Source organism: Macaca nemestrina, chromosome 2 (genome assembly GCF_043159975.1).
Source record: "Macaca nemestrina isolate mMacNem1 chromosome 2, mMacNem.hap1, whole genome shotgun sequence".
In the NCBI taxonomy this organism is placed as follows: Eukaryota; Metazoa; Chordata; class Mammalia; order Primates; family Cercopithecidae; genus Macaca; species Macaca nemestrina.
The window spans coordinates 190,437,283-190,458,750 of NC_092126.1; the positions used below are offsets into that span (position 1 = coordinate 190,437,283).

General features: G+C 33.8%; 1 protein-coding gene across 4 annotated transcripts in view; it reads right to left on the reverse strand.

Annotated features, from left to right (window-relative positions):
- The window catches only part of LOC105477414 (EPH receptor A3), a 357,860-nt gene that overhangs the window by 234,265 nt on the left and 102,127 nt on the right, over window positions 1-21,468 (reverse strand). For all 4 annotated transcript variants that reach the window (XM_071092556.1, XM_071092557.1, XM_071092555.1 and 1 more), the window contains exon 3: window positions 18,695-19,355. In XM_071092556.1, the coding sequence (XP_070948657.1) occupies window positions 18,695-19,355 (661 nt within the window). The remainder of the gene's footprint in view (window positions 1-18,694; window positions 19,356-21,468) is intronic.

The window sequence follows — 21,468 nt, forward strand, 5'->3', positions numbered from 1 at the left end:
GAGCACTATGCATAATGAAGTTGTAGATATACTATATTTATTAGCCCTGTATGTGAATATCAGGAAATTAATCCTCTCTAACTGTGTTGGAAGGCTTTCCCATTCCTATTTTGTCCAATTTTTTCAAAGGAACACCATCTCACGGGCAAGTTTTCATCTTCAATATTCAGTTTTCTCTTCTGCTTTTGCAAACACTTAAATACACATTGCCAATTATACACACTCTGTCCATGACTGTCAACCCATGGATGAAACAGTTTCCAGCAGAAACTATTTTTCTTATTGTTTAACAGTGAATCTGAGTAGGCATTTTATCTGGGGACCATGTGTCTAAGAGAGTAGTCATTTCTAACTAAGAATACCAAAGTCAAAGTTAGAGCAAATCTACCCTGCAATGTTATCACACATGCCAAACATAATATTGAACTACCAACAAAACGACTGTGTTATGCACAATACACTATAATTAACCTTGTAAATTCACTGTACATAGAGCTCTAAAATGCATGTGCCTTGGTGAAAGGAACCACAGTGCTGAAAGTAAATGTGAAATTTGCCAAATGAATTTTTGGAAGCTTAAGTCATTTGACCTTTCCAGTTTAAACAACCTAATATAAGAGTGAGTCATTCTTGGACATGGAACATTACAAATAAACTGCCCAAAATAATAGCCATCATGTTCTAGGATATCCTTACTCTGAATTATTATAGTAAATTTCCCTGAAGTATTAAAATTAATAAAAATAATAATATTCAACCTTCTGAAATCACAGGTGAAGCTATGAATCAATCACCCTCCAGTACCTAAGTATGCACAAATAGAGGGCTCACTAGTTGTTCCTGGATACGTACAAGGTAATCGAGAAATTTTGTCCCACATTCCAGGATTTACATTTATACCATGACTTATATATACATGTTTTCCATAATGTGTTAAACACTGACTTAAATATTCAGTCTCTCGTAATGTATAAGTTCTTTACTTCCATTTAATATTTACTCAAGAAACACACAGGAAATGCATGATTCATCCATGAGGTATCAGAGAACTGCAAGTGATCCCTTGGGCTTAGATCCTCAATATCTGAACAAGACTACCTCCCACATCTGAAGTCAATTTTCAGAATCTCCAAGAGAGTAACTGTTATTTGTTTCTCAAAGAAATTTTGAAATAATTCACATAAAAAACGATTAAACATTTTGCAGTCATAATACGTTTCCCAACGTGAGAACTTTGGTCTATTTACAGAAAAAAAGCAAAAATAAAAAGTAAACATAGAAATGACATGTTTAAAGTATAAAAATATGAATACACATGCCATTCAGGACAGTTACTAATTATATACCTGACTGAACGCTTGCATATAAAATTGATGGACTCCTGAGTAACAAGTCTTCACTGATTTTTCTCTTTTGACTATGTTTAACTAAATTTATTGTGTAAGGTGTATGTGCTCTCTGTCTGCCTCAAAATGTCTTCTGATTTCCTACCTATTCATAGCCGCATCACCATCTATATCCCTGCACCTACACTTTATACTTAAAATCTTATACAAAGGAATGCATATGAAGGATTTTAGTGTGATTAAGTCTCAGTAATCATGCCTAAGCTTCAAACTTCATGACATTTGCAAAGTAGCTAATTATCTGGTGCTGAATAAGAACTGGTTTTCTACATGATAAAAAAAAAAAACCACTGTCACAGCAAGGTAATTCAGAATTTATAAGGAATTCAGAATGGTATGACATGCCTTGTTTTAAAAGAAACAATCCTGAACCATGTTAGACAGACCATCAAAACCAATTACTGAACCAAGTAAAGTTATTTAATTCTGAAAACCTATCCAATCATGGATCAGTTGAAGTTCTAAATATAATTAAGAATTGAAAATCTTTTAAATTAGAGTGCAGAAATACTGCATGTTATGACAAATTGTATACTGTTTAGTTAAATTTTATTTTGTTTATTTTGGTATTTTAGTTGACATATAATAAAACTTCAGTTCTCTGGATTCCTGGAACTTTTAGGAAAAAAACTTTCTAGATAGCTAATGTTTCCCCATAGTAAGGATTTATTCCTCTTATGATAAGCCTAACACTTATAAAGTACTTGTTAGGTGCCAGGACCTGTGTTAAACATTTTAAAAACATGATGTCACTTTATTCTCTCAATGGCACTACTAAGGAGATGCTATTGTTGTCTCTTGTTATCTCCAATGTATATGTGAGGAAACTGGGACCCAGAATGGTTACACAGTTTGTCCACAGTCCCACAGGGAATAAGAGGTAGAGCCAAGATAAACCCCAGGACCTCTGATTTATACGACTTATACTGATTAAAGCAACGATGTTTCTAATCTTTGTTTTCCATGGAGGAAATATAAAATATATTATATAATGATTTGATTCTTTACCAGAGTGGAGTGAATATAATTTAAACATTTATTGATGTCTCAGGGTCACAACTATGAATATTTTTATTTGCTTTATGTACTTTGCAGTCCTGTGAACACTCAGAGTTTACTGAGGCATAGAAGACTGTGGTCCACAGTGGCCCCAGGCAAATGTAACTTGAACACGTGTGTATGTTATCATAGACCCTTGGGTCATTTTCCTATTCTCAGGCTGCCAATTGTGATGTTTAGTATACTCACTCTATGTACTTCTTTACCCCTTTCAAGTTTCAGATTTTCATCTCCTATGAGCTTTGAAACCAAATTACTCAGCATATTCAAACTATGTACCTAAAATAGGGTGGGCTCTGACTGCAGCCTCGGTGTTCCTGAAAGAGTAAAGAATTTCACTATGAACTTATGGCGTACCTAGGGGATGTATTTGTAGGCCTATGTTCCTCACTTAGCAATTTTACCAAAGACATTTTCTGTAAAATTGTTTGGGGAAAAAATACAACTTTCTTTGAAAATATATTAGTCTACTATGACCAAATTTTATAAACTGGCATCATCTTAGAGAACACAATAACTATTAAGCTAAAAGAAATGTAGCAATATGCAACAGGCTGAGATGTATAATACAGTACAGTTGTTAGAAACTGTAAAGGTTCCACAAGGTTTACTTTCATACCTAGTGTAGTCTTAGAAAATTGTTTTGAACACAGCAAAAACTTTTGGAGTAAGTAAAGAATATCTTCCGAGGATTCATAGAATATTTTCACTGACTTTTCCAGTCATATACTGGATTATGAAAGCATTTTTTTTTTCTGATCCTTACAGCCATCAAAGCAGCAGCACATAATCGTAGCCATGACTGACCAGTGAATGAATAATAGCAAATAAAATGTGATTACAAATTACTACCTTCAAGTCTTTATATCTTAGCATAGCTATTCCAAGATGGATAATTTCACTTGTAAATAACTTGATAATTTCCAAATAACTTTCACATTTTTACATCCTTGAAGTATTCCATTTCTTTTTAATTGAATTTGATTGCTAAATTTTGCTTTAAATTGGAAAGCTAATCTCACTAATCACTGTCACTGTTTAACCCTTCCCATTTATATTTTTCAGCATTCAAAGAGTATTTAGAAAGTGTATGTTTATTATTATTATTATTATTATTTATTATTATTATTATTATTATTTTGAGACAGAGTCTTGTTCTGTTGCCCAGGCTGGAGTGCAGTGATGTGATCTCGGCTCACTGCAACCTCCGCCTCCAGGATTCAAGCAATTTTCCTGCCTCAGCCTCCCAAGGAGCTGGGATTACAGGTGCATGACACCACTCTCAGCTAATTTTTGTATTTTTAGTAGAGATAGTGTCCATGATTGCCAGGCTAGTCCTGAACTCCTGACCTCAAATGATCTGCCTGCCTTGGCCTCCCAAAGTGCTAAGATTACAGGCGTGAGCCACTGTGCCTGACCAAAAAGTGTATGCTTTATAAAAGTATCTATACCTTTAATAGAAATTAATGGCTATTTCTAGCCATCTTCCTTCTTCAGAAATTAAAACAGTTACCTTCTTATTACTTTCTTTTTGTAACTTTTTAAAAATAAAATGGTGGAAAAAAAGATAAACTGATTTGAGGCAAATTTGGTGTTAGCTAAATACAGCAGAATTTGTTTCATCATTTTCTTGTAAATTAACTATTCTAATTCATTTGCCCTGGCAGTCTCAATATTTAAAGATTTAGTCAACCAGCATGATCACTCAGCCAAATCTTTGGATTACGTCTTTATTTTATGAAGCTTAATTTTGAATAGATTTTATGGAAAATTATTTGTGTAGATAGAAGAGATGCTATACATCTCTGAAATAAACTTCAAATGAGAGCGTAACAAATGTCCAGGTTTACATTCCCCCTGTGTACCTACATTCAAGAACGTTATCCATCTTTTCTTACTGCTTCATATTTTTTGCTATATATTGCTATAGTATATTTATTAATAAAGAAGCAAAAATATTGATCGATAAAATAATCATCATTATTCACACAAAAGCTGTGTTCAGATTTTGAACTAGGCTTTGAAAGAATTTAAAAAGAAGTGGAAAGCACACTGCTCATCTTAGAAAGATTACAAATTATAATGATAACAAAGCTTGATTTTTTAACTTAAAAAATTAGTTACTATGTTTAGAACCATATTTACTAACCATATTTTAGCACTTTATTATACAGTTTTCTCTCCACTCTTACTCTATTATTCTAGATCTACATATGAGGAAGCTAAATTTATAAACACATATAAGGTATTATAATACAATGATACAAACAAAATCCAAATGTATAAAGTCAAGCCACACCATCATTTTACACTAAGAAATCTTAATTATTTTGTAGGAATTAAGATGGATACCAAGTCATGTACAACAAGCATAATCCCACCAACCCTGCTGGGTAAATCTCAGGTTTATTACTAGACTAGGAATGTACAGAAACTGTCTACCAATAGAGCTGACAATTCCTCTGCAATCATGACCCTCATCTGGAGTTTGCAGCATGAGCCTGGCGACTAGCCAATATGAACAATGTTTAAATTTCTTTATGGCAGCTCAATGAGCCTTCAAGCATTCATCTGCTTTACCTACTGTGCTTAATAAAAAGCAAACCAATGCATTTTCTCATTTTCTTTTCATCACTAATAAGAGCAACCATCAACCGTATGAAGGATGGAGTCAGCACTTCCTTTCAGCCTCCCTTTCCTGATAGTTCTGCACTGAAGCACTCATAGAACAGCATAATGCCACCCGTCATCTTGCACAGATTTTGATTTATTGGGAATGCTAATAAGAGGAGTTTTTTAAAAATGAGAAAAAATAGATTTTAAAGCAGCGTACATCTTGTCATGAAAGCATAACAAGAATAAACAGTGAAAGCCCTTGCTAATTACTTCTGTTCTTGACCATCAATGTTTTTCAAGAGTTGTATTATATAAACCAAAGGGTTGCTTTAAATAAGCTTTTAGATTTTGTAAAGCTTAAAACACTAAGAAATATTTAACAGCAACACAAAAATTTGTAATCTGTAACACCAATAACATTTTCAAAGGAAAATAGTTTCACACATAATCCTTGTATAAAACAACCAGGTCAGACACTTAAGAAGTCTGTAACTTTAAGCCACATTCATTCACTTAATGAAGTGCAAAGATTCATCGGTATGTGTTACCACTTCAAGTTTTGGAAGTTATACATATCATATTGATTAATGTATTTTGTGTGCCGCCTCGTTCTAAAAGCAATAAAAGAAGTTTAAGAATGTGTGCAGCAGTTCAATACCATCAGAAACTCATTCGATATTTTATCACAGCCTTCATTCTTCTCAGTTTTTTAGAAACAAAGAATTTAATGTACATTTATAAGTACACATTTATTAAATATATATGTACTAAGTATATAGTGCTAAGTGCATATATGTATATGGACATGGATAACATGCACATATATACACATCTATACATACATATATTTTTGTGTATACACACATATATTTTATATATAATATATATTTATATAATACACATTGTATTTTGTGTTTATATACATATACACACACAAGTATACATATACATCTATATATTTACATGCATGTGTGTGTATATATATGTGTGTGTATGTATAGGTATATACATACATATACGTATTTATGAGCTTCATAAAAACCCAAGGTCTGTAACAGAAATGCTAGCCAGGTCCAAAACTGATTCCCAATCTGCCACTTGGAGATCTGTCAAGCTAATAATGAAGCATATTGTGCAAGCATACACATTGGGCACATAGCAAGTGTCTTTCTGAGCCCTGGTTCTCCACTAGCCATCATCTCCTATCAATCATGTCCTCAGCAACAGCAGGAGCAATGGAAACAGAAGCAGAAGCAATTAGAGGTGTGGCTCAGTTCCACATGCCTAGAAAATAAAGGCCAGAGATGCCCTGTGAAAAGATTTGCATGTTAGAGGCTTACCTAATTCTATATTAAAGAAAGAGGTGTTATACTAATTAATACGAAGTTTTTTGCTTTTTATATAACCACTGCCAATCTTTTTTTCTCAACTCTTATAACCAATTTCTCCAACCTTCCCCTTGGCAGCAAGAACTTGTAAATTTTCTCATTATGGTGACTTGCAGAAGCATTTCAGATGAAAATTATTAATATATTATATTATAAAAAGCATCAGGTTTCAGAGTCAGCCATACCTGAATTTACATTCTAGCATTGTGACACTGCTCAGATTAGTAAATTTTCTTAGACCTGTTCTGATAAAATAACGCTAATAATATTTACCTCATAAGGCTTTTGTTGAGGATCAAATGGTATATTAATCACTGGGTACATACTAGGCAATGAATAAAGAATAATTTAAATGTATGTATGAGTTTTCATATTTGAGAAAGCATTCCCATAATTCAAGATGGAGCAGATTACAATAAAATACATTTTAGAAGCTGAAGAGTAGACGAAAAAGGGTACGTAAAGAGAACAAATAAAATAGCGAGTTTAGTATTTAAAAGGCATGTTGAGAGAGCGTACCTATGTATGTTTGTCAGATACAGGAAGACATGCAATTTTCTGCTCTTCTATAGGGAATGCAAACAAGATACGATGACCATTACGTGAATCAATATCCAAAAGCAAAACCAAGTGAGTAGCTTAAGGAACACAATGACTCCCACCCTTGGAGTCAGAAGTAAATGTCTGATTGGTCCCAGAGAGAGGACACAGTGGAAAGTATTGAGTAACATCCTGAGAAGCATCCTTACAGTAAACATACTCTGCGCCTCAGGGACTATTTCTGGTAAAGCAGGCTGATGAGCTTCAGGTTCCCCTGACTCTCTACGCCAGGAAGCGTAGGAAACAGTGGCTCCACACAAGTGGTCTGTGCCACTTTCAAATTCCAGTTTTACCATTCAAATTCCAGTTGAACCACTTACTGATTGTGACCTTGGACAATTGCCTGATTTTTCTAAGTCTCCGGTTTTCTATCGTACAAAATGGAGACATGATTCCACCAACCTCATATGTTGTTGGGAGGATTAAATGAAGTGCCAAGCTCAGTTACATGCTAAAGGAAAGAAATGGCTATTTTTAAAAGAAACAGCTGATATCAAAGTGCCACTGCAATTGTTAAAGGACCAGTCCTAGAACTAAAGCATAGAAACTTTTTATACAAACACTATTAACACAATATGTCCTCAAATAGAACCACATCTACCTGTCATTTTTGTATTAGTATCACGTTACAGAAAAAAAGGGAGTCAAATGTCAGATCTGATTTCATGTCAGCACGTCAGAATATCCTCAAAGGAAACTAACTCTGTAACAGCTGTCTGAATTGTTTGCATACGGAAACACCCTCAACCTCCAAATGCTTTATCTTTGATAACTCTTTTATTACTCCATTCACATTCTCAGTTCTTAGATTATGAAACTCTACCCGCTGAATGTCAGTCACTTTAACCCGCTCTTTGCAAGTAACTTTTTTTTTTTTCAGTTTTAAAATATCCATCTTCATGTCACTATTCCTGAAATCTTTCTTCAGTCTCCCAGAAAAAAAGCCATCTTAGTTTTGTTTTTCTTGCAGAGGTGTCACTTTCCAATCATCTAAGTGGTTAGTAAGACTTTATATGCCTTCAAAAATTCACTAATTTTAAAGAATATCCCTGAATGAATGTGTTCTGAAGTACAATCACAAGATGTCAAGTACCAATTCGGGCTCTGCTAATGTATAATTAGAACCTTTAGGCTTAATATACATATCTGTAAAGGACAGGGATTAAACTAGACCAGAGTTTCTCAACCCTCCCACTACATATTTATATCTTGGTCTGCATAACTCTTTGCTATAAACATTGCCCTGTGCATTGCAGGATATTTAGCAACATGTGTGGCATTTACACAGGAGGTGCCAGTAAGCAACCCCTTCCTTCAGCTGTGAGAACCAAAAATATTTTTAACCATTGTCAAATGCCTCTTGGAGGCAGTATCACCTGGGTTAGGAACATTGGTGTAGACTCCAGAATTCTATGGGTAATACACTGGAAGGATCTGTATTAACATTTGGTTTCTTAATATTTCCACTAAAATCTAAGTTCCTTGAGGGCAGGAACATTTTTCTGTTTTATTTAGTGCCACATTTCCAGTTGACATTTGGTATAGCAGACACTCATAAATTGTTGTTGGGTGCCGGGCGTGGAGGTGGAGGCTCACGCCTGTAATCCCAGCACTTTGGGAGGCTGAGGCAGGCAGATTACCTGAGGTCGGGAGTTTGAGACCAGCCTGACCAACATGGAGAAATCCCTTCTCTACTAAAAAAAAAAAAAAAATTATCTGAGTGGGATGGTGCATGCCTGTAATCCCAGCTACTCAGTAGGCTGAGGCAGGAGAATTGCTTGAACCCGGGAGGTAGAGGTTGCGATGAGCCGAGATCACACCACTGCACTTCAGCCTGAGCAACAAGAACAAAACTCTGCCTCAAAAAAAAAAAAAAAAAAAAAAAAAAAAGTTGCTGAGAAAAAAAGGACAAATGATGAAATATTAAATAAACTCCATGGAGACTGAAACTTTAACTCTTTGATGACATTTTAGAGGCAGATAATGAGTCTCTAAACAACATTTGTCTTTCATGCTTACCAGACGTTTTTCCTTATGAATAGTATGCTTGCTTCCTTTTAAGATAGATTCAGTTCATATCTCCTTTAGAATCCAAGATGCTTTATAGCAAGAACTGTATCCTTCTTCCCCCCAATTCAATACATTAATCAATTCTGTATGCTATAAAACATTTACGCATGATGATAGATTGAAATATTCTATATTCAATGTAGAAGCATGAGATAAACAGTAAATGAATCTACATCTCTGAAATACAAATTTTCCTCTCCAATAACCATCAGAGAAGCAAAGATGTTCCTTTCCAATTATTTATATATTCAGATTCACTTCTCAGTTTCATAAAACTTTACATGTTCCTGGCGCACAAATAAATTCAGGTATTCCCTCATCTCACAGCATATGCTTTCTCTTTGTTGAAAGTTAGTCTTCATGTCAAAAAAGCTACAGCTGTTTTCAATTGCAGCATTTTCTTTTAACCTTCTGTGGCATTGCAACTGACCATTGAACAGATAATTCAGAAATATTTTACACTCAGGATCTTTCTATATCTGAAGCCATTCTTGCTTTTTATTTGTTTATTTTTAATAATACAAAAAGTCTGTGGTGGATTACGTGGGGTTTATGGCCTTCATGATCTCAATGACTTGCCTTTGGAATCCCCGGGGTCTCTTCACACAGAATGAATCTGCGATTAGATATCCACGTTATGATTGTGTTTCTAAAGGACAATTAACATGAATTTCAGAGATTTATAGAAATAGTGGTTTAGAGTTGGGTTTTTTTTGTTGTTGTTGTTCTTGTTTGTTTGTTTGTTTAACGATCCTGGATTCTGTTCCTAGAAAAGGCATCCATAAGCGATTACAGAGTCATCTGCCAACAGAATGTTTTGCCCGCATCCTAGAAGATGAGAAGCTACAACCAAAGAGTATATATGCAGTTTTTCTAGTTATGTGATTATTTTCAAAAGGCTCTTTCTTTAAGAGCACTTTCATCATATATTATCAACACTTATACTTCTTTACAATTGCTCTCTATTAAACTTTAGTGCCAGCTGTCAGAGCTGTAATGTAAACCCTTATTAGCTCTCATAAGTTCTACTCTGGAACTAATAAGGGATTGTCAAAACTCTAAACACAGACAGAAGTGAAAGGGGTGGAGAAATCACAGGAAAAAAAGGTGGAAAGTGTTCAATGAATCTGTGCTGACAAAGCCATCTTTGTGAAACTATTACCAGTATATTTCACAGAATCGAAGTCCATCAAGAGGGAAAAAAAGATCTAGTTCTCAGTTTATTTTGTATAGGGTTTTATTCACCTTACGCTGGAAGAAGTTGACAAAAAAAAAAAAATGAAACATTAGTTGGAAAAGTTAATGAAATATCAATAATCGTTCTTTGGAATCATTACATGTATTCTGAAAAAAATGTTTATATTGCATCTTAAAAGTTGGAAACTCAGAAGCTTTTATAATATCTGAATAGTTAGAATAAAAAAGATAAGTTTGAATTGAATTGAATGTTCTTTACAAAAGCCATACATTATATAACATGTGTGCTTTAACAGAAGTTGTTTAACAAAGTGGCACGCAGCAAATCAGAGCTAAGGAAGATCATTCATATAAAACAGCTTAAATTAAAGAAAAGGAATTTCAAGACTTTCTTTAGGGTCCAACCAGCCTCGACAGTAAATTATGATGGCAGATTCATGAGCTATCTGACAAGATAATATTTATTAAGATGATAGAAGAACTATAATTTTTACTTATTCACAATAACCAATATCCCACCCTTCACAGACAAAAGAAACTTAGATATGTCTTTTGCTTGAACAATTTCAGTCACTTTACAGATAAGTTTACATTTAATAGATATTTAGTGAGTTGTCTACAAAGCTATGTTCTGATCATCCTTTGGAAAGGAAACTGAAAATGAAATGATGGAAACAACTGCTTTCAAGTAAAATGAGAGCTACTTTTTTTCTGCAACTGAAATTATTTTCTGATGTCTTAGATTCTCATAGTGAATACTGCCCTGGGAAGCTTAATCCATATATTACCATAGTCTCTCAAACAAATAAACTACTCGATGGACACATCATTTATGTTTCCCAAAGATTATACATTTGGCATATTGATATTACCTAAATTACCATTTGCACATTTGAAACACTAGACCCATTAAAGCATCTAAAAGCCCAAAGAACTTAGTGTAAGAATAATAATTTAATGAACAGAACTTGATACTATAAAGCAGATACCCCACAGTCATTTGATAAGGAATGCCTGTGAGCTAAATTAGAGCTTTAGAAGTATGCTTTAATAATGACCTATAAAATCATCTTTTAGGTTGGATAAAGTAGAGTGAAATGCCTATTTAAAGAGAAAATGTGTTTTAAGATTTTTCCCTCTGGACAGAATTGGTGAGATTATATTACTAAAGTTAACCCAAATAAGGTAAAACAGTTCATATTTTACTAAAACACAGTAAGTCTTATTTAATTGTAATCCTGTGTAAGAATGTTACTAACATTTATGGAACTTCATGTGATTTTTAAGGCCTGTTATAGTGGTTCATTGCTTATCATTTAATTCATTCTTATTCATTATGAGGTATTCAAATGCTTAGATATGAATTTTCTCTACTCCCTAAATTTAACCACAGTCATATTTCTCCTAAACATGTTTGCAATTAAATTGTGCCTGAGTGTTCAAAATAATCTGATTTGTAGTATATACAGAACAAAGAATTCACATTTCTATTTTCCTAAACATGCAACTCCATGGTTTAAATTTATATTGTTTTTATACAGACTCAAAAATGAGCCACAACATTTAAGAAGTCACAAACCAAATATATTCCCTTGCTTTCTCTCACTTTTCATATTAAAAAATAAGTTTTTACTTTAACTACTTTTTAGATAGTGCATTGCCATAATTTGATCAAAGACTTCCAGTAATAATCACATAATAATTCATGTAAGCACATTTGACATATACTTCATACAACTTATACTGTTTCTCCACTGCCTTTATGCTATTTGGGCGATTCTTAAGCATACATAACAACTACATAAAGCAAAGTAAATAGATAAGTTAGTTCCATCCAGAGTCAGGTAAAATGTTTCAATCGGTTTTTTTTTTCTTTTTCTTAGTTGCTTACTGATTTTTGATTCACATGATTCCTTCAAGGCAAGGACATTATTTATTGGTATATCCTTTCCAATTACCTAACCTTGTCTTTTATATAAGGAATATAAGGGCACAAACATAGTATGAACAAAACCTAGGCTGAACAGTTTTGAAATGTAGCATTTTAACTTTATTTTTGTATTGCTGTTGTTTGCTTATTTCCTAAATCATACTTCCTTAAATCAAGTCAGTTAAAACCTAAAAGTCTTTCTGAATAGACCATATAAAAATGTACATTTGTAAACTCAAGGCACTTTTGAAAAATCAGTGGGAAAGATCCATACTATAAAAAAAAAAACAGAGACTGAGTCCAATACCAGATGAGAAAAATCAAGTGTCACTGCTGTTTGGAAGAAAAATAAAAGTTAACAATAAGATAATGGAGGGAATGTCACCCATGGTTTAATAGACTAGAGGTTTAATTGAACAACAACAAAAAATGTCTCTTTAGAAAAGCACAATTCTGTTTGGAAGAAGGTGGGCAATCAATGAATAAATAATGAATACACAAATATATACATTCATCAAAGACATGTTTTGTCTCCTAAAATATGTCTAAGGTCTAAGGTAAGCTGTTGAATGGGTGATTTTGTCATATCTAAATGTTTTAAAATGTATTGAAACAAGGAAACAAGGAAGGTAACACATTTTCAGGGATTCTGATGACTGAAAATAATGACGTTCAAATACCTTGCGTCCAGTGGTGTACATTTTGCAATGGACTAAGCAATACATCGACTGGCCATTTTGAAGTCCATCCCTTTTGTGGATAAAGAAACTAAGGCTCAAAATGTTTAGCCACAAAATTAATAAGCTGCATTCCTGGGACTCTTAAGCCCAAGCCCTCAAACACTTTGTTAGTGACAAGAGCCTTCGGCTAAATAGAACAATTAAATGCAAACTGAAATTTGAGGACAAGTGCAGGGAAGTTTTTTGCATTATGCTAATGTGCATAAATTGGTGAGAAGACATAGAATCTTGTATAAATCAGGCTTGATAGCTATTATAAAGCTATAATGCATCTGTTTAATTTGTTATGTTGAAGTTATTTATCTTATTACTTAACAGTGCCATGTTTTATATTTAAATAAATTCATTGGTTGGAAAAATCATGGATGTATAACTGTTAAAGGCAAAGAGGAAACAGACAGTTGTCATTTTAACCTCAGGGAAAGGAAATTTTTCATAACTGAAGGTAAGGAACTCGGTAATTATAGGGTAGTCTTTACAAGGTGAACCAATGCTTTAAGCACTAGATCAGTAAATTTAGGGGACAAAAAGGCCAAATATATTTCAGCACCTACAAAAATTGTTTAGACTGTTGTTTTATTACAGGTATTAATCTAGAAACAATTGATTATTTTAAGGCAGAAAAAATAATATTCATCATAAATTCATAAAAGAAAAAAGTATGATATTTGGTATCATAAAAATATTTGTTATTCCTTTACTTCATCATCTATTCGCTATTCTAACGAGAAGTCAGATGAATCTATTATTGCCTGGCTGTAATTGTATGTGACCTAATAATCAAATATGTTTATTTCAAATTAGATAAAATTAACATCTTTATTTGCAACGCATTCTGAAAGGCCTAGTGCAATCAAAGATAAATAATGTAAAGTCTATTCTCTACAGGACCTCTATTCTAAGAATGGATAGTTGGCATAGAAATCTCCCAGTAATTACGCATCCTATAAGTATCTAATTGAGAACCAACTCAATTAGATTCTGCCAAGTTCTAAGCAAGGTGTTTCTAAGAAAAGACATTCATGGTGTCTGCCCTTAAGGAACTTCCAGACAAAAAACAACGAGAAAGGAATGCTTCTGAATTTATTCACACTCATGAACACCTCGCAAGTCCAGAGGGTGCCTTCTGATTGTGCACATAGACTTAGTAGGTGTGAAGAATATACTAAGCTTTTCAATTTTCTCTAGCGCCTCTGTCAGAGCAAGCAGAGTCTTAAAATCATCCTGTTATTGAAACTTTGGCAGCTGTTTTAAGAGTTTCTGAATTAACAGAGAAATGAGTGGAGAGTAAGAACTGGTATCCTAAGTCATAAGTAAAACAAATATAATTCTGGATAGTCATCAAAAAGTCTAGGCGTCTTCATACATCACATCAAATACACGTTTCTATTTAGCTGCTAATGTAAAAGAAGAAGGGATAACGTTAGCATTCCACAATGAATGTGCAGAGATAAAGCACAGAGCAACAAATTCTTCAGTGACATTAATAAGGTATTTGGTACACTAAGTCTAAACAAAGTTTGTATGAGAAGGAATATTTATAGTAACCTTCTGCTATCTGACTCAAATGTAATTAACTGAGTATATAAAAAGCCATTAGCATTCTCATCTCTCCTCTCCAAACTAAACCAAAACAGATAACATAATTCATTAGCCAGGATTAAAAAGAGAGAAAAAAAAAGATCATGATGTTTCCTTGGTATTAATACAAAATTTTCCCACACTTCCAATCTTAAAAAGAGAAAACCAGTAAGAAGAGTTATGCTGGGATGTAAAAAATATGAAATGTCCAAATGAAATAATCAAGTAAAATATTACCAATGCTTGAAAGCAAATGCCAGATGATTCAGTTTTAGTATGTCACTTTATAATTTTAATTTTTCAGTGTTACCCTTTTCAAAGGAGGTTTATGAACACCCTCCCCAAAAAACAACCCAACCTGGCATTTGATCATGCTGTCAAAATCCAGCAAGTCTTCCCAGATCCCAGAATAATGGTCCAAATAAGTTTTAAGTTACATACCAGGTAAATTAAATAAAATATATTACACTATCCTTCTCTTTCATCAAATATGAGAGATAACGTATTTAAACAAAAGTCATATTTTCAAATAATATATTAGATGAATTTCTAGTAAACAGTATAACACATAATTTTTTACCTTCCTTACTAATTTTTATACTACTCCTTATCAGTTTAAACTTGCATAGTTATTTCTACATGCATTTCTATTTTACCAAACTTAGTGTAATAAGTACTCTTTACCTTCCTGGTGCTTTTTCCAGTTTGTTTGACATGTGATTCTTGAATGATTCTTTAGCCACCAACATTTCTTTCTACCCTCCTTTACTTTCTCTCTCTAAACAGCCATTGAAAGAGAAAAAATCACCATTTATTATTCTTAGCTTTCTTTTTTCCTATCCTCCCTAGTCAAAAAAAAAAAAAAAAAAAAAAAAAAAAAAAAAAAAAAAAAAGGAGGAGGAGGAGGAGGAGAACCTGGCAACATAAAGCATCTTAATGCAGAAAAATCTTCATTTCTCATCACTCATCTACTCCTATACCAATGTTTCCTTCCCTATCAACAATAATAGCTTATTTTCTAGATGTTTAGAAATTAGTGTTAACTTAGTTCTGTTTCATAAATTAGTTTAAAAAAATCTATGTTCTTTCAGAGGTACAGATAAAAACATTTTAGAACACACACACACACACACACACACACACGCGCTCACACGTTTTTGGACCATGAACCAAACTAAGCAATGACAGTGTTCATTATTCTGTTTCTAGTGTTCAATACAGTATTGGACACTTATTAAGGGCTCAAGAATTGTTGACTGTTTAAAGAAATGGTTCAAGGATACTTTTGACTACTTTTTCTTATTTCAGGAAAACTGAACTGTTTTGAAAGTAAACATTTTATACCAGAGCTTTTGTTTATACTTCTGAAATTGATAAATATGCTTCTTAAATATGAAACATTTTAATTGATATGTTTTTTCCTATCAAATGGAGATTGCCACATTTTCATCTTTCAGTTCAATGAACTCTAACTGTGCCTATTATTTGTCTAGAGTGGAATATAAAATTTATAATATTTTATTACTAAAGTCAAAAAATGACCCAGTAGTGAAGTTCAGATCCTTTTTAAGGTATCCCTGTGACACAAACTCAGAAGATAGTACTCTAATAAGATGCCTATGCATTTTGAAATTTTGATATAATGATTCCATAAACAAATTAGAAATCTCACCTTCTGGAATGTGTAAGCTGTGTAAGGTAGCTAGCCCCTTCTTGCTACTCCAAATGTTTCTATGCAAAATAACAATAAAAAAGTCCCAAACTCTCAATGCAAAAGTTTCCCATTATTAATTAACATTTCCTACTATTTATCATAAAATATTCAAACTTAATCTCTTCTTATCCTTCACTGTTAAGGCACATTGTATCATCGGCTGAAGACTTACTGGTCTGTCTCATGTTAAAACCATTCATTTTTGTGTCTCTCTTTCATGCTAGATAGTGAGCTCCCAGAAGGTAGATACGATAACTTTATTTATTTATATTTCCCCTGTGTCTGGCACATTATTACTTTGTACTCATAGATGGTCAGAAACACTTATACAATTAAATTTGCATGTCTAAGATGCTTGACAAATCATATATCCAGTTTTATCAGATGCCACCCGAGCTAAGCTTAGTCTTCCTAAAATATGGTCTTTTGGCTTATAATTCTTCTTTCTTAAAAATCTAGAAATAAAAAAGTTGGAAATAAACTAGTACAGATAACAGTTATATTTCTAGATCTTTGGCTACTTTGTGTTCACTTTTTGTGGCCATTCTCATCCTTCAAAATACAGTGTTCCAATTAAAGTGGAATCTGTGTCCTTTGTTTCCTAGTCTCAGTTACTCTTCACCGAATCACAGGGAAGCAGCATGGGTTGATGTGAAGACTCCAGCCTTTGGAGTCAGACTGCCTGGTTTCAGATCTCAATTCCAGTACTAACTCACTGAGGGAAATAAGGCCAGCTATTGAACCTATTAAAGCTTTATTCTCCATGATTTTAAAATGGAAAGAGTAATAGTATGTACTTGATAGGTTATTTTGAGGAATAAACGAGATAGCTAATGAACATTACTTAGCAAATCAGCACAGTGTATGGCATGTAGTAAGTGACTAATTAATGAATGTTAACAAAAAATCTTTGAGTTCTTACTACAGTACTTACCATGAAGTAGGTGTGCACTGAATATACCTTAAATGGGCAACTTTTTAATTCCTTCTGGAATAAGCTTTCATGATTTTATTTAAAATAGATCTCACAAATACCACATAACATAAACAAATACCTTACTGATAAATTCAATTCAAAGTGGAATATAAAGGCTATTGCAACTTTTCTTCACTCATGAGTACAAGCAAATAGTAGCCAGTATGTTGTTTTAATTTTATAACTTTCAAAACCATTTTTGGAAGAGTATTCTGATGGTGTTTTCCAAGGATCTAAAAGGCATGGAGAAGTATGAAGCTAGAATGAACCATTTACTCTCATTTAAAATGACTTTTTTTCTGTAAACCATGTCTACAGTCAAAAGCAAAATATTATGTTCTGTTCAGATTTAAAGAGGACAATTTATATACAAAGTAGGCTCATTTATTCCACATGCATTTGAGAAAAGTGACTGATTATGAGACCAGGAGTAGAACACCAGACTTGACAGAGTGTAACAGCAAGCAAAGGCATTAAAATGGACAAAATTTCAAGGACAATATACTTAACTTCTCCTATGTATTTATTCATTTAAATTTTGAGTAACAATTTTAGTGTGTTCTTCAGCATAAAACCTTGCCTAATGCTAAGTAAATTTTGGGATTAAGTGAAATTATATGATATAGCATCGCTGATATACATAATTTTATATAAAATGATCTTTTAATTGATTCCACTTAAAATATACAGTGATTTTAATAAATATTAACTTGATTAAAGAGTTCTTGTTCTGTGATGTTATATTAATATCAATATGCATTCAAGCCTAAAGGATGATACAAATAATCTTTTGAGCACTAAAACAAGCCAAATCACGGTGCAAAAGACACTTAAAAATCATGCCTGCATACATTAAACACTGAGGCATCAGCTCTGGATTTTTAAATCAAATAATCTTCTAAAAGCACTAATCTCTTGTAAGTAAATATGTATTTGATACCCAGATGTCAGTGAAGAAAAGACTGTACTTTATAGCAGCGAAGTAAATATTGCTACGCGCTAGATGAGCACCAGCATAAATAACCACCACAGTATCTAATTCTGTTAGAATTAGTTTAGCTGAGTGCTAAAGATTTCTCAACTTTCTACATAAAAGAGATAGAAAGTTTTTCTTTCAGGTGGTCTAGAATAGGATTACCTTAGTTATTAAACAACAGAACAACTTAAATATAGCATATATAACACCTCATGTAGGGTGCAGGCCAGCACTGCATAATCAAATACATTAATATTTCTACAGCAAAGCATGAATTACCACATCAAATGGAATTAATTTTAGTCCAAAAATAAACTATGGTCAGTTTGAGGCATGTTTTCCTGCCAAGTGAGTTGAGACTGAGTGCATTTTATTTAATGACACTATGATAAACTCACAGGTGAGAAATACCACTCAAAGAAAAACAGAGAAGGCTCTTACCTTGGCACATAAAACCTCTTTCTTCATAGCCAGCATTGCAGGAACACTTGCCAATGGGTACAAGCCATTCGCCTTCTGTACTGCAGTACATCCTTGGAGGATCTTCCTCCTTAGAATTGTTGACACAAGACCCTCTAACCTCCACCAGGGACTGGGAGTCCATGGGTACCGTGTCTGGAAACATAGCCAGATTCTTCACCGTAAATGGGCACTTTTTGAAGTATACTCTCACAGACACCAAGGCAACACACGCACCAACATCTTGAAATGCCAAATAAAATCCCTTCTTGTTGACAGGACCTACTTCTCTAATCTCAGTGTTGAGTTTAAGAATACGGTCCCCAAGATCCATTTGAGTGAAACTTTCATCAGCTGCAATGGTGTCAATCTTTGTAAACTGATGCTCTCGAAATTTCACCCCATGATCATCATCGGACTCCATGTAGTACAGGTTGAATGTCTCCTTGCAAGTCCCTAAAACCAATGGAATGCTATTGCAGTCTCGTAGAGTGAACTTGAGCTCCACATAAATCTTCTGAGCTGAGTTCCTGGGGACCCAGTTTGTTCTCAGCCAATTGTTTTGACTATGATCCATGACATTGCACACCTGGTAAGTCCTGATAGGTGTGTAATGTTCATCCACACCGCTGATCTCTTCCCACTGAAGAATCAAAGAGAAACAGAGAGTGAGGCAGAATTAATGATAATAATGAATACAAGATAAGGGTGTCAGAGCCATCACTATATAGTAAGTTATCATTTACTCATTAAAAAACATTCTTGTTTTTGGTTTTTTATTTGTAAGGTTCTCTGAGTTAATGGACACAAAGTAATTTATAATTTGAATGAACACATTTCAATTGCATTGAAGTTTGTTGAATATTCAGGAAAAAGTCACTTAGCAGTTAATAGAGCCTAATCAAACATTCCAGGATCAAAAGCTCGAATCAGTTGTCTCCAATGACACTATGATATGATTTTCTCATATGTTTTTGGGTGTTTTTCTTTGTTTAAAAAAGAAAAAATAATACTGTCTAAAATTCATGCTTATTAATCTTTTCCCCATTTGTGCCAGGTTTTTGGTAAAATTGATATAAGGTAAAATAAAGTGAATATAAATGATATTTTTACTATATATCATCATGCATGACTTTTTTAATGTACTGTCATTTCAATGGACATGTATTGGGGAACTATGAAAGAAAACTTGAAGTAAAAATATAAATGTTCCTCACCCCCTGGCCTCCGCCAAATATCAAACCAAGTTATGTGTGACAAACAGAAGACATGGCAAACATTTGATTCTTAAAGCCTTTTACACCCACATTAGACTTTTTCTTAGTCAAGAAATAGTCAAGAAATATTCCCAAAATAGATAGATATCTGGGGTTTTGTGGTTATCGTAGTTAAGGTTATCTTAGTACAACTTTTCTCACTGTAAAAAGTCTGTAAAAGCCTTAAGACTTTTGAGAATAGTGAAGCACTATTTTCTGTGATCCTTAGGACAAATTTTGAGAAGCTTTTAACTTAGCATCGTAAGAGTGTGTTACTTCTGATCCTAAAACTATTAAACCAGTTGTTTCTGTTATCTCTGCATACATACTTTCTTCTTATGCCCCATTTTGCTTACTTCTTGCAGGAAACTACATATTTTGCCATGCCATTCTTGAATGTAAAGTTTTCTAGGGATCTCTATTACCTATGCAAAAACTTTCAGACCCTTGAGTTTCACATTTGTGTTCCTCTTAAAACTGGTCCTAAACCACATGTTAATTTTTCTAACTGCTTGAATCAAGATAAGTAGTATTTCCACATACTATATTATTTTCAGTGTAAACGCTTTTATTGTCTATGACAGATGTGGTGGATATTCTGTCTTTTATTCTTTCTTGTGGAGCTTGTGGAATATATCTTCCCTCCCTGCCTCCCTCCCTCCCTCCCTCCCTCCCTCCCTCCCTTCCTTCCTTCCTTCCTTCCTTCCTTCCTCCTTCCTTCCCTCCCTCCCACCTACCTTCCTTCCTTCCTTCCTTCCTTCCTTCCTTCCTTCCTTCCTTCCTTCCTTCCTTCCTTCCTTCCTTCCTTCCTTCTTTCCTTCTTTCCTTCCTTCCTTCCTTTCTGTTTTGATATGGAGCCTTGCTCCTGTCACCCAGGCTAGAGTGCAATGGCACAATCTCAGCTCACTGTAATCTCCGCCTCCTGGGTTAAAGTGATTCTCCTGCCTCAGCCTCCTGAGTAGCTGGGATTACAGGCCACTGCCACTACACCCAGCTAATTACGGTACTTTTAGTAGAGACTGGGTTTCTCCATGTTGGCCAGGCTGATCTCGAGCTCCTGGCCTTGTGATCCACCTGCCCTGTTCTCCCAAAGTGCTGGGATTATAGGCATGAGACACTGTGCCCACTTGGAATATACCTTTCTTAAGATATAACCCCATGGAACTGTGCATTCTTCTGCCTTATGCCTTCCGTAACCCTGACAATCTTAAGAAAATTTCTGTATTATATAACCCTTATTGAATCCCCTATTCATTTGTAAATTTAATTCATGATACATGCTAAAGTTAGTCTAATTTTGTTTCATAGGCATTTGCTAAATTTTAGGCAGGTCTCTTCATATTCACTATAGTATGGAGCACAAAAACTTCACCTTTTGGTATATGCACAGATATTATTATTATTATTATTATTATTATTATTTTAACTTAACTTGTCATAATTTGTTATTGATATACAAAGACAATAAACTTTTAAAACATTACATTTACTAAGATTCTG